The following is a 14,614-nucleotide window of genomic DNA, read 5'->3' as shown; positions in this document are numbered from 1 at the left end:
CACACACAGGCTTGCGGGGTGCTCAGCTGTCTCTGCTGTCACACATTCCGTTCCAAGCCGCAGTTTATTTTTAGCAGGGCTGCCATGCTCTGTTTTATCTGTCACCTCCCTATTGTGTTCGGTGGAGGAGCTGGTTTTCAGCTGCATGACAGGCTGGTCCTGGGCTCGCTGAGAAGGCTTCAACTGCGCTGCTCCTATGGGGAACTATAAATCCAGACCCACACAGACGTGCACAGGTAAAAGCTCACGGCTGTGCTCCCGGTTCGCAGTCTACTTGTGTGCTATTAATTGCATTGCGGTTCAGTGATTTTCAGGACAAGGTGGTTCGGAATCCAGTCCTGCACAGAGAAAAATCCGTTTAACTTCCTGTAATTAGTCCAACCAGTGTCTTTATTAACCACTGGTGGTTCATTTATGAAGAAGGCAGGTATTCAAATCACTGCTCCCGGAGGTGCAGCTATAACAGTCAGGGGTGATGACAAAGTGACCCCTTAGCCATGTATATTGTTCAATTAACTAGCGATGATTACAAATCCGAGAGAAGGCAGGGTTGTGTTTTTCTCTGCTCTAACACGCCAGTGGTCTAAATTGGGTGCTACAGGCCAGAGGGAAACTAGTGCCATGCACAAGGACTGCAGTGTAAGTGATAGTGAGTGAGATAAGAATGTTGGCCAAGGCCTGTTTTGGCAGACTGAGCAGACTGTAACTGAAGACTGAAGCACTCTTAGCTAATAAAAGTTCGTAAATCCTCCAACAACGGTGCACCCTCGCCATGGGTTATTGTACATTCCTCTACAGATGAGTGGAAGAAGAAGGTGAGCGAGGCGTACTCCGTCATTATCGAAAGACTCGAGGACGATCTGCGCATCAAAGAGCATGAGCTAGCTGAGCTCCAACACGTGTTCAGGTGAGGAGGAAACGCACACTGATTCAAGGCTCACGGTTACATAAGAAATATGAATCCTGAACTTTGTTCCTTTGATAAAGCTCTACAAAGATGCTTACCTCCCCGTGGACGTGTGAATAAGAGTGAATTCATTCTACTGTTTACACACAGTGAAAGCATTTGTTTTATTATTTTAGTCCTTATTGATTTGCTCAACTTGGAGTTTGTGAATATCAACAGGTTTCGGGTGCATAACATTTTCTCTTTCCCCCTGCGATGGCGCATGCATGCCGCAGCTCAGAGGAAGCGTTCGGCCAGGTGAACGTGAACTACCGTGCGGAGGGCGGACTGTCACTCCTGCACCTCTGCTGCATATGCGCGGGTAGGAGCTCAAGAGGACACGTGTGCTGGGATGTGCCACGGCTGATGTTCCCAATAGTTCCCAATAGATTCCCAATAGTTTCTACAAAGTGGTCGCTAGTCTTCTTGGGACCCACCCAAAAAACAATAAATATAAAACAAGCAATATTTAAAGCCCAACAAACAAAAATGCAGTATGAAACTAAAAACCAAAACAAAACACAAATAAAAGAATAAACAATAATATATCTATAGCTAAACTGAGTACTGTAGAGTTAACACAAACATCCCTACTACCAAATAAAAACACACTTTCATAGTGTTTAGTGCTGTCACGTTTCCTTCTCCTGGTGTAGCGCTTCCCACAGCGATGCCTTCAAGCGTTTGTTTGGGTTTCTGCTCCTGGTTTTGCTTGGGTTCTGTTTTGCCATGCTTCCTTGTTCAATTCCCTGCCCTTCATTGGTTTCTGCTTTGTCTTAAGTCTCATTATTGTGTGCATTTAAGCCCTGTAAGTCATGCATTTATTTAATACGCCTCATTGTCGGTTATTGACGCTATCCTGGTTGTTGTGTCTGTTACTTGCTAGTGCCTGTCGCCTCGGCCCTGCTTGACATTACAAGTACTCACTCCTAACTTTACATCCTTACCCATTTTGTAGTTATTTGCAGATCTACGTTTAGATGGTCTCTCTCAACTCCACCCAAGTTGGCAAATAGGCAGGACAAAGCTGAGATGCATCAGCACACATAACTACACTGGAAACTTAACAACTGTTTGAATCATATATGAAAACTGAAAATAAAGGTGGATCCAAACAACTCCCCTGAGGGACACCATCAGGGACTTTTTACTGCCAGAAAAACTGCCATGTAAATATATTCACTGTGTTCTATCAGACAGGTAACTGCTCTACTCAGTAACATCAGAAGCTACAGTTAAATCCAAGCACACAGCTCCAACTAGCTGTCCATCATCCATATGAGTTACCCACTGATCGGTTATGTGTGCAAATGCAGCCCTAGTAGTGTGACCTGGTCTTTACGCATGCTGTAAGTAATACATTTCTACTGAAATCATTAAACATTTGATTAACGACGATCTTCTCCAACATGTTACTCAGCACAGGGAGTAGACTAGGAGGTCTACAACAACTTCTATTTTTAGGTAGAGGTCATAATTTTAGACTCTTTCCATAACACCGGACATGTTCCAGAGAGTAGATGTGGGTTAAGAATATTACATATTGATTTGGAAAGTAATCTAGCTGTAATTGTAAAATGTTGCATGTATAGTTCTTTATTTATTGGCTTGTTAAGGTCCTACAGCAATCGCTGTTCCTTTGAAGTTGCGATCCATACAAAAGTGCCTTTAGTTCACCCTCTAGGTAATTACCAACTGGACAAGATCCAGAGTAGAAACAGACCCAGACTTGGTAGTTCCCAACTAATCAACCAATCCTGTATTACACCAATACTGGAACCTTGATTTGCTGATTAGGGGTCTGGTTCCTGCAAACCCGATTCAGGGCCCTAAAAAACAACGTAGCAATATAAACCAAACCGTAGTGAAGTTGCTCACGTCATGTCTTGAGAAAGCCAGGGCTTCAGAACTGAGGTCCGAGCTTGCTCTCAGCCTTGCTCCTCGTCACTGCATGAAACAGGAAACAAGAGTCACATCAGGACCCTGATGCTGAAGGGCCTCCGTCCCTCCCGACTGACGCGTAATGGCTTCACAGCCCTACACCTGGCCGCCTATAAGGTAGACCCCGTCTTCTGATGGACCACCCTAACAGAGACCATGGACCTTTGGCAGGGTACCGCTTGCCCCAAGCCCTTGCTGGAGGTTACTCCTGTACGAGCACCATGGTCCTGTGGAGATATCAGATACTAGTGTGTCCTTAGCAAAGCTTTGTGAGGGGAAACATGAAGCATTACTATTGGCTGAGAGCTGTGTGTTACTGTGGAAACCAGCTTGGGGCAGTGTGATAGCACAGGACTATTCAGTACACATGCCTGCGTTCACAGAATGATGTTGGTGTTTTGATGGTGAAAGTAGGTGGTGATTGGGGGATATATCTCTTTTTTCTTTCCCCCTCCCGCTCTCTCAGGGCAATGCGGAGCTGGTGACTGCTCTGTTGCACGGCGGAGCCGACATCCAGCAGGTTGGCTATGGGGCCCTCACTGCCCTGCACATCGCTACCATAGCAGGTCATGACGAGGTGAGACCTCAGATATTAACCCAGCCTGCAGCAGTAGACCTGGAGCAGGGCAGCTGTTTGGTGGCGACTTTCATATGAGCTGGAGGAAATTAGTAAAAGCTGGTATTTAATGTTGTTGGATGTGTAGCATTTCTGTGTGATGAAGGTCAATGTTTGATGCTTTTCTCAAAGGCTGTTGACATTCTCCTGCAACACGGGGCATATGTTAACGTCCAGGATGCTGTGTTCTTCACCCCGTTGCACATAGCAGCCTATTATGGACATGAGCAGGTGATCAGACTCCTTTTCTTGACCTTGGAGACCTTTATCCTTACAGACACACACACACACACACAACACACCTCAGTTATTATTCATCCGGTGTGTAGAAATATGCCAAAAGTCACTGAACTGTTAGTTCATTTGCATGTACGTTTTCACCCCTGTTCACACGCTGCAAACAGGTGTGTAAGCTACTGCTGAGATTCGGCGCGGACGTGAATGTGAGTGGGGAGGTGGGCGACCGGCCCCTCCATCTGGCAGCCGCCAAGGGCTTCCTGGGAATCATCCGCCTCCTGATGGAGGAGGCGGAGAAGACGGACGGTGAGAAACGCTGCGCTCCTCCATCCGGCGGCCCGCCTCCTGCAGCGCCGTCTGCGATGTAGCATCATCTGAGCCTGGCTGCATCTCAGATATCCACCGTAAAACACAATCTGCTCAGTGGCTTAGCAGCAGCAGTTTAGATACATGAGGGATGGGAGTTGAGGCCAGATCGGACAGCAGGGTCTGGACGGACGAGAAACGGTTACCAGGAGTGTGTCATTTCCCTCTTTGAACAGTAAATGCTCAGGACAACGAGGACCACGTGCCGCTGCACTTCTGCGCCCGGTTTGGCCACCAGGAGGTTGTGCGCTTCCTGCTGCAAGGGAACTTCAGCGTGCAACCACACTCTGTGAACATCTACGGGGACACGCCCCTCCACCTGTGAGTTTAGCAGGACAGAACAAGATAGAACTAAAGACATCCAGTTTTAGTGCTGCTAGCACTTAGTCCAATAACATAATCCAGTGGTTTCCAATCTAATGGCAAGACAGGTGTGCAATGTGTGGGTCTAAAGGGTGCTGGGACTGGTCTATGTGGGTCTAATGTGAGTTGTTGTGCTGTTTTTTGCAGGGCCTGCTACAATGGTAAGTTTGACGTGGTGAAGGAGCTGGTGGACTGCACAGGAACAGACAGCCTGTCCAAGGAGAACATCTTCAGCGAGACAGCATTTCATAGGCGAGCGACTCGTCCTCATCTGCACCGACAGACCCAGACCTGTTCACAGACCAGACAAGCCTTCATCCACTACCTCTGCTCGTCAACACTCCCCCAAACCCAAGATACAGCATTAAAATGAATTTTGTTATTGTTTTTTCACAATGTAGCTTTTCTACAGCCCACAGCAGAGTGCCAACATCATTTAACCCATAATGCAATATAACCGTCCTATAGCTTATGGTGTGGAATATGGCTGTTCTATAGCACTTAATGTGAAATGGGCTTCCTATAGGCCAAAGTCTACATGTCTGTGGACATAAGCCAATGGTAAGTAACTTTATCTTGATCTGAACCTTTCCGTTGTCTCTCGTAGTGCCTGCACCTACGGCAGGGACCTGGAGATGGTGAAGTTCCTAATCAGTCAGAACGCGATGAGTATCAATCACCAAGGACGAGACGGACACACGGGTACCCCAATAAAACACACACTGGCACCCCAATAAAACACATGGGTACCCCAATAAAAGACAAACGTATGCCAATAAAACACACGAGTACCTCAATAAAACACAAGGATACCACTATAAAGACACATGGTTACCTCTATAAAACACACAGGTACCCTAATAAAACACACACAGGTACTCCTATAAAGATACACGGTACCCCTATAAAACATGCACAGGTAGCCCTATAAAACACACGGGTACCACAATAAAACACACATGGGTACCTCTATAAAGACATACAGGTACCCCAATAAAGCACACATGGGTACCTCTATAAAGACACATGGGTACCCCCTATAAAACACATGAGAACCCCTATAAAGACACACTGGTACCTCTTCTATAAGGACACATGGGTACCCCTATAAAGACATATGGGTACTCCTATAAAACAATATGGGTACCCCTATTGAGACACATGGGTACCCCTATAAAACACACATGTACTCCTATAAAGACACACAGTACCCCTATAAAACACACACAGGTACCTCTCTAAAGACACATGGGTACCCCTATAAAGACACACGGGTACCCCTATAAAGACACACATGTGCCCCTATAAAGACACACGTGCCCCTATAAAAAGAGTGAGAAGTCACAGTACATGCAAGATCAGTTTTACTGATACGCAACTTTTACACAAAAAGCCTTTTACCTCATTTTTTCTTTTGCTTTTATATGGTTTGTCTTTTGTTTCTCTTGTGGATCACACACATCCTGTATCGTGTGATTGTCGACTCCTTGCTTGACCCCTGCTGTGATAGGTCTGCACAGTGCTTGTTTCCATGGTCACATCCGCCTAGTTCAGTTTCTATTGGACAACGGGGCAGATATGAACCTGGTGGCCTGTGATCCCAGCCGCTCCAGTGGAGAGAAAGAGGAGCAGACCTGTCTCATGTGGGCCTATGAGAAAGGTGAGCCTGCGCTACCACAAGGCTTAGCAATACACGGTTGGCTCTTATTACATACACTGATCATATTCCAATATCATGCAATGTTTTCAATTTGACTTGTGCACTTATTTAATCAAACATATTAAAGGTTGTACTGAGAGGTGAAAGTTTAAGAAGGCTGTTATAGTTTTCAGGGTGATTTTGCATGTGATTTTTCTAGGACACGATGCCATTGTCACCCTACTAAAACACTACAAGAGGCCCCAGGAAGACTCTCCCTGCAATGAATACTCCCAGCCAGGAGGGGGTGTGATACTCACCATTCACTCAGACGTCCTCAACTATAGGAATTTATCCTGCTAAATGACTATATAGATCACTTCACTGTAATCATGTTTGACAGAGTGTGTTGTCGGTTTTAATTGTAGATGGGTCTTATGTTTCTGTCCCGTCTCCACTGGGAAAGATCAAAAGCATGACAAAAGGTACACACACACACACACACACACACACAAACACATACACACTACATGCACACACGCACACACAAATATGCACGCACATACACCTTCTGGAGTCACAGGGGTGCGTACACACACTCAGTAACACCCACAAATACACACATGCACACACGAACGCATGCGCGCACGCACGCACACACACACACACACACACACACACACACACACACACACACACACACACACACACACACACACACACACACACACTCTCATCTTTCCTGTATCGGCTTTGTACCTTCCTCAATTCATTTTACTTTGTTAATTAATGTCTGATTTATATACTTAGTAGTTTTATGTGTCTATTGTTTGTCTAGTTTTTTTTCTACTTCACAAATGAGGTTCGTCACAGAAAATAAAATACTTGAGTTGAACTGTATTGTAATGGCCTGCATGGACTGTTAGAATTCTTCTTGTTGATCACCCTTACTGTGATCTCTGTTAAGCACCTCACAATGAGCCCTGCCATGCCTTTGCTTGGCTTTGCATTATTCTATGACAAACGCTGATCTCACATCAGTGGGTTTGATGAATGAAACCTTAATTCTGCAGAGAAGGCTGACATCCTGATCCTCAGAGCAAGTCTCCCTGCCAACTTCCACCTCCAGCTCTCCGAGCTAGAGTTTAATGAGATCATTGGCTCAGGTTTGTCCCTCATTCTGTTTTTACCCGCTTCAGATCACCTGGAGTCATTTTCCTGCAGTAACTCTCTCTTTCCCTTTTGGCATTTCCAGGTTCTTTTGGGAAAGTCTACAAAGGAAGGTGTCGCAACAAGATAGTGGCGATTAAGCGGTGAGTTTGTACTTTAAAACGTATTAGACTGAAGCTTCTTTCATTTCATTTCAAATAATCCAAAGAGACAGATTTTTTTCTGAGAAAGCCTTGTATTGTAATCCGTGCTGTGCTACGCGTATAGCTCCAACCTGTCTACAGCTCTGGATCACACTTTCATCTGGTTCAGGCATCTAGACTGTCAAATCTGGATTATCTGGATTAGGAGTATTATTTTAAAGATGAATTATTTTAAGGAAACTCTGTAACATTATAGAGCTGGAGAGAGCTGGAACTAGACACAGATTAATGTGAATGTGCCCTGACTGGGACTATTTTCTTGGTCTTAAACTTTCTCTTGTAAAGATGAAGTAAAGGTGTAAAGATGAGAACAATAGAACATCGTAAACAAATGAAAAATAAAAGGCATCATGAAGCCCAGTGGGTCACATTATCGCAGAGACTTTTAAAACCCACAGAATCACTACGAGCTCCTCTCGTGCTGCCCAGGTACCGTGCCAACACGTACTGCTCCAAGTCAGACACAGACATGTTCTGCCGGGAGGTGTCCATCCTCTGTCGTCTCAACCACCCGTGTGTGGTGCCGTTCGTGGGTGCCTGTGTGGACGACCCCAGCCAGTTTGCCATAGTAACACAGTATGTGGCGGGGGGCTCACTCTTCTCCCTGCTGCACGAACAGAAGAGGTGAACACACACACACACACACACACACACACACACACACACACAAACATACTCAAATACACATGTGCGCACACACACATACTCACATACACACGTGCACACACACACATACTCACATACACGCGCGCGCACGCACACACACACACACACACACTCACATACACACGCGCGCACACACACGCACACACATACTCACATACACGCGCGCGTGCACACACACACACACACACACTCACATACACGCGCACACACACACACACACACACACACACTCACATACACGCGCGCACACACACACACACACACACATACTCACATACACACACACACACACACACATACTCACATACACACGCGCGCACACACGCACACGCGCGCGCACACACACGCACACACACACACACTCACATACACGCGCACGCACACACACACACACACACACACACATACTCACATACACACGCGTGCGCACACACACATACACACACACTCACATACACACGCGTGCGCGCACACACACACACATGCACAAACATATAAATACACACACACACTCTTGCACACGCATTTAAATGTACACACACAAACACACATACTAATGCACACACTCGCACACGCATATAAACACACACACACACACACACGCACACAGTCATGCACACGTATATAAATATACATAAACACACACATATACACACTCACGCACACGCAGATACATATACATACTCACATGCGCACACATACCCACACACATATACAAATATACAAAACACACATAGGAATAAAGGTCATACTATGACCACACATGCTTTATGTTTCCTTTCATTCACCCTGAAATTGTTCAGCTCACCATCACAAAATAGAGGGAATTCCACAAACTAAAACCTTGCAGCTCACACCGATCGATATAGCAAGCCATGGACAACAGAAATCTGTCTGTCCAGTCCTGGACCACCTGTCCCGTGATGTCGGCAGTGTGCCTGAGTCTGCAGAGTTCTCTGGTCTCCAGAGTTCATTTGAGCAGGCGATCGATCTGTTTCAGTCGTGATGGCGGTTGGTGTATTGATCTGTGTCTGCTTGGCTGTGCTCTAAACTGTGTTTAACCCACCAGGATTATACACCTGCAGTCCAAGCTCATCATCGCGATCGACGTCGCCAAGGGGATGGAATACCTGCACAATCTCACCCAGCCAATCATTCACCGTGACCTTAATAGGTACACACACATCATCATCATTACTACTATTGTCATCAACTGATGTTGCTTCCCAATTCATCTGGTGTATTCATGCTTTTAAGTGATGTTGTCAATATCTCTCAACTTGTCTTGTTTAAACCAGTGCAGGGAAAACCTGTCGTGTTAAACCCCTGTGTTACAGCGGGGTAACTACACTATTCTGTGGTGTTAAACCTCTGTGTTACAGCAGAGTAACTACACTATTCTGTGGTGTTAAACCCCTGTGTTACAGCAGGGTAACTACACTATTCTGTGGTGTTAAACCCCTGTGTTTTAGCAGGGTACTTACACTATTCTGTGGTGTTAAACCCCTGTGTTACAGCGGGGTAACTACACTATTCTGTGGTGTTAAACCTCTGTGTTACAGCAGGGTAACTACACTATTCTGTGGTGTTAAACCCCTGTGTTACAGCAGGGTAACTACACTATTCTGTGGTGTTAAACCCCTGTGTTTTAGCAGGGTACTTACACTATTCTGTGGTGTTAAACCCCTGTCTTACAGCAGGGTAACTACACTATTCTGTGGTGTTAAACCTCTGTGTTACAGCGGGGTAACTACACTATTCTGTGGTGTTAAACCTCTGTGTTACAGCAGGGTAACTACACTATTCTGTGGTGTTAAACCCCTGTGTTTTAGCAGGGTACTTACACTATTCTGTGGTGTTAAACCCCTGTCTTACAGCAGGGTAACTACATTATTCTATGGTGTTAAATCACAGTGTTACAGCAGGGTATCCACACTATTCTATGGTGTTAAACCCCTGTCTTACAGCAGGGTACTTACACTATTCTGTGGTGCTAAACCCCGATGTTTTAGCAGGATAACTACACTATTTTGTGGTGTTAAACCACAGTGTTACAGCAGGGTAACTACACTGTTCTGTGGTGTTAAACCTCTGTGTTACAGCAGGGTAACTACACTATTCTGTAGTGTTAAACCCCTGTCTTACAGCAGGGTACTTACACTATTCTGTGGTTTTAAACCCCGATGTTTTAGCAGGATAACTACACTATTTTGTGGTGTTAAACCACAGTGTTACAGCAGGGTAACTACACTGTTCTGTGGTGTTAAACCTCTGTGTTACAGCAGGGTAACTACACTATTCTGTAGTGTTAAACCTCTGTGTTACAGCAGGGTAACTACACTATTCTGTGGTGTTAAACCTCTGTGTTACAGCAGGGTAACTACACTATTCTGTGGTGTTAAACCTCTGTGTTACAGCAGGGTAACTACACTATTCTGTGGTGTTAAACCTCTGTGTCTGGTAAGTCCTAAACCATGTGGATCAGATGCTGTAGATGCTGTTTTGTCACTCCATTGCTGCTGTACGTCTACTTCCTTTGTCAGCCATAACATCCTGCTTTATGAAGATGGCCACGCCGTCGTAGCAGATTTCGGAGGTAAAACACATGACAAATAGATTATACATGACTCTCTCCATCATAGCACGTGTCAATTGATTTAGATCATGTATTATTATTTTACTGTATATTGGTTTATTTGTTATGCTGCATTGTTTGTAAGTGCAGCTTGTGTCTGTCTTGCAGAATCCCGGTTCCTGCTCTCGATGGATGTGGATAATATGACAAAACAACCCGGGGTGTGTTGAACTCTGCTGTGTGTAGTGTTATGTAATAGTTAATTAGAGGGTTAATATGTGTTCACTTTGTCTGATAATATGTTTACATGGGGTTTGTAGCACAAGAATTTCAACCAGCAGCTGTTTGTTAAGTGTGCGTCCATCTCCCTGGGTGTGTTGTGTTTGTTAAGTGTGCGTCCATCTCCCTGGGTGTGTGTGTTTGTTAAGTGTGCGTCCATCTCCCTGGGTGTGTGTGTTTGTTAAGTGTGCGTCCATCTCCCTGGGTGTGTTGTGTTTGTTAAGTGTGCGTCCATCTCCCTGGGTGTGTTGTGTTTGTTAAGTGTGCGTCCATCTCCCTGGGTGTGTGTGTTTGTTAAGTGTGCGTCCATCTCCCTGGGTGTGTGTGTTTGTTAAGTGTGCATCCATCTCCCTGGGTGTGTTGTGTTTGTTAAGTGTGCGTCCATCTCCCTGGGTGTGTGTGTTTGTTAAGTGTGCGTCCATCTCCCTGGGTGTGTGTGTGTTTGTTAAGTGTGCGTCCATCTCCCTGGGTGTGTGTGTTTGTTGAGTGTGCATCCATCTCCCTGGGTGTGTGTGTTTGTTGAGTGTGCGTCCATCTCCCTGGGTGTGTGTGTGTTTGTTAAGTGTGCGTCCATCTCCCTGGGTGTGTGTGTTTGTTGAGTGTGCATCCATCTCCCTGGGTGTGTGTGTTTGTTGAGTGTGCGTCCATCTCCCTGGGTGTGTGTGTGTTTGTTGAGTGTGCGTCCATCTCCCTGGGTGTGTTTTGTTTGTTAAGTGTGCGTCCATCTCCCTGGGTGTGTGTGTTTGTTAAGTGTGCGTCCATCTCCCTGGGTGTGTTGTGTTTGTTAAGTGTGCGTCCATCTCCCTGGGTGTGTGTGTTTGTTGAGTGTGCGTCCATCTCCCTGGGTGTGTGTGTTTGTTGAGTGTGCATCCATCTCCCTGGGTGTGTGTGTTTGTTGAGTGTGCATCCATCTCCCTGGGTGTGTTGTGTTTGTTAAGTGTGCGTCCATCTCCCTGGGTGTGTGTGTTTGTTAAGTGTGCGTCCATCTCCCTGGGTGTGTGTGTTTGTTGAGTGTGTGTCCATCTCCCTGGGTGTGTGTGTTTGTTGAGTGTGCGTCCATCTCCCTGGGTGTGTGTGTTTGTTGAGTGTGTGTCCATCTCCCTGGGTGTGTGTGTTTGTTAAGTGTGCGTCCATCTCCCTGGGTGTGTGTGTGTTTATTAAATGTGTGTCCATCTCCCTGGGTGTGTGTGTGTTTATTAAATGTGTGTCCATCTCCCTGGGTGTGTGTGTGTTTATTAAATGTGTGTCCATCTCCCTGGGTGTGTGTGTGTTTATTAAAAGTGTGTCCATCTCCCTGGTTGTGTGTGTGTGTTTATTAAATGTGTGTCCATCTCCCTGGGTGTGTGTGTGTTTATTAAATGTGTGTCCATCTCCCTGGTTGTGTGTGTATGCTATATTACGTTTGGTGACATAATGTTATGGGTTAAATGATATACTATGTATGAGTAATATGATATACTATGTATGCTATGAATAAGTTATTCCGACATGATTAGACCTTCATTTCTGTTACAGAGGTGAGTTTCTTATCTGTCATGGAGACAGATTTGTATTATGGAGATGATTTTGTTATCTGTTATGGAGATGATTTGGTTTGTTTTATGGAGGTAGTTTGATGCTCTGTTCTGGAGACTGTACCTTTCTGCATCACGGGGTGTTTTTGTGCCACAGAACCTGCGGTGGATGGCACCTGAGGTTTTTACCCAGTGCACGCGGTACACGGTGAAGGCTGACATGTTCAGCTACGCGCTGTGCCTCTGGGAACTGCTGACAGGAGAGATCCCATTCGCTCACCTCAAGCCTGGTACTGCTCCACTCCACCCACTCTCCACCCACGCTTACATCCACCCGCCTTCCTTTAGCAGACAAAAAACATTATCCTAAGTGAAAAAAATAGTCCATGCCTAGCTGTAGAGAATGTAGGCCACGCAATGCTCAGGTCGGATCCCAGAGTCTGTAGACGCTCAGATTGCTAACAAATCTGTGGAATTCTGGTTAGTTCTCAGTTCTCAGATACTGTAAGAGTTATGTTGGGATACAGTGACAGCGTAATTAGGATGATGTGATTAGGTTGTAGAGAAAGGTTGAGGTAAAGCCTTGTAAATGATGAAGGTTGGTTGGAAAAATCTACAAACCCTCAATTGCAAATTTCTGAAAAGCAGAGGGAAAAAAAGCAGTGAAAGTGTTTTTGTCTACGTGTAGATGTTCTAGTTTTGCCACGTACAGCATTCAGCAAGCGTGAGCAGCGTCCTGACCTCAGGAAACAGAGCTCTAAGGTTGGAGTCGCTGTAGCTCTCTCTCTCTCCACCCAGCGGCTGCAGCTGCTGATATGGCCTACCACCACATCCGCCCGCCGATCGGATACTCCATCCCCAAACCTCTCTCTGCCCTGTTGATGAGAGGCTGGAACGTCAATCCAGAGGTCAGTGTGCATCGGAGCCACGGTCGTCACCCGCAGTGCAATGGTGTGGGTTACAGGTGTAGCGAAGAGGCCTGCAGGCGGTCAGAGAGCAGGGTTAGGACGTGAACTAGAGATGAGAAACTTCAGGTTCAAATGTAAACTCTAACTGTAGGTTCAACTCAAATTGTAGTTCAACTCTAACTGTAGTTCAACTCAAACTGTAGTTCAACTCTAACTGTAGGTCAACTCTAACTGTAGTTCAACTCTAACTGTAGTTCAACTCAAATTGTAGTTCAACTCTAACTGTAGGTCAACTCAAACTGTAGTTCAACTCTAACTGTAGGTCAGAGTTTACTTACAACTCAAAAGCCCTCTGTCCAGCATGAGAATTCCAGTTTCCTGGACACTACATTCAATCGTCACAAACACTAAGCAGTCGATCTCACTTTTCTGCTTTAGTTGTGATTTACTATATTTATACAGTAATAATTAAATATATATTGAGAATTGATTGTGAAATAATGCTTTAACAGTAATTTATTCAAAGTAGAATTATAACCACAGCATACCAGTCACTCCTCACACATTTCTGTTGCCGGGTGGGGCGGGTTGGAACCTGACCCTTCCTCTCCTGGTACTTTTCACTTCCTGTTTAGGTTGCTAGGCAACCATTTCCCATAGAAACGCACTCACTCCACCTCCCTCCTGCCACCCTGCTGCACCGCAGCATCGGTCTGCTTGGCGTGCCGTGTGTTGCCGTGGTTTGCTGTGCATTGCCATGGCTACAGGGCCCTGAGTCAGCTCAAGCAGCAGGTTGCCAGTACACAAAGAGAAGTCTGACATCCTGCAGACCCACACACTGTTTGAACTAGTCTAGAGAGAAGGGTTGCCAGGTAGACCTGAACGCTCCCTCTGGTTTAAAGAGAATAACTCTAGGTCTAATCACCTTTATCAAAGAAATGTTTTAATCAGACAGATGTAGATCAGATCTGGTACAACAGGATAAAAACTGTAATATTTTTAACAAAAATGAAATAAAATTTTGAAATATATATTTTTTTTGCAAAAATGAACGGTAAGAAAACTCATGTCACAAGTCAGCTAAATGTTTAAGTCTAAATAAAATCAATATTTGCATTTTTGCCTTGCTGTGTAACCACAGCTTCAGGATAGTTTCATGGAACAGCAGTGAATTTACCTGCTGTGTTCAGC

General features: G+C 45.3%; 1 protein-coding gene across 4 annotated transcripts in view; it reads left to right on the top strand.

Annotated features, from left to right (window-relative positions):
* The first annotated feature begins 33 nt into the window (after window positions 1-33).
* tnni3k (TNNI3 interacting kinase) overlaps window positions 34-14,614 on the top strand; it is a 32,417-nt gene continuing 17,836 nt past the window's right edge. For 2 of the 4 annotated variants that reach the window (XM_035521933.2, XM_027025257.3), the window contains exons 1-21: window positions 34-236; window positions 799-907; window positions 1,183-1,268; window positions 2,907-3,004; window positions 3,354-3,464; window positions 3,636-3,734; window positions 3,908-4,046; window positions 4,283-4,427; window positions 4,617-4,721; window positions 5,077-5,171; window positions 5,980-6,129; window positions 6,329-6,415; window positions 6,537-6,593; window positions 7,182-7,274; window positions 7,364-7,421; window positions 7,911-8,105; window positions 9,217-9,321; window positions 10,691-10,743; window positions 10,891-10,943; window positions 12,673-12,805; window positions 13,314-13,423. In XM_035521933.2, coding sequence (XP_035377826.1) covers window positions 197-236; window positions 799-907; window positions 1,183-1,268; window positions 2,907-3,004; window positions 3,354-3,464; window positions 3,636-3,734; window positions 3,908-4,046; window positions 4,283-4,427; window positions 4,617-4,721; window positions 5,077-5,171; window positions 5,980-6,129; window positions 6,329-6,415; window positions 6,537-6,593; window positions 7,182-7,274; window positions 7,364-7,421; window positions 7,911-8,105; window positions 9,217-9,321; window positions 10,691-10,743; window positions 10,891-10,943; window positions 12,673-12,805; window positions 13,314-13,423 — 2,121 coding nt within the window. In that variant the 5' untranslated portion in view covers window positions 34-196. Of the gene's footprint in view, window positions 237-798; window positions 908-1,182; window positions 1,269-2,142; window positions 2,296-2,906; window positions 3,005-3,353; window positions 3,465-3,635; window positions 3,735-3,907; window positions 4,047-4,282; window positions 4,428-4,616; window positions 4,722-5,076; window positions 5,172-5,979; window positions 6,130-6,328; window positions 6,416-6,536; window positions 6,594-7,181; window positions 7,275-7,363; window positions 7,422-7,910; window positions 8,106-9,216; window positions 9,322-10,690; window positions 10,744-10,890; window positions 10,944-12,672; window positions 12,806-13,313; window positions 13,424-14,614 lie in introns of those variants that run through there. The other 2 variants (XM_081707327.1, XM_081707328.1) reach the window with 2 other exon arrangements.

This window comes from Electrophorus electricus, chromosome 25, assembly GCF_041902795.1.
Source record: "Electrophorus electricus isolate QZ-2024a chromosome 25, ASM4190279v1, whole genome shotgun sequence".
Classification (NCBI taxonomy): Eukaryota; Metazoa; Chordata; class Actinopteri; order Gymnotiformes; family Gymnotidae; genus Electrophorus; species Electrophorus electricus.
This window is presented reverse-complemented; position numbering and strand designations above follow the sequence as displayed.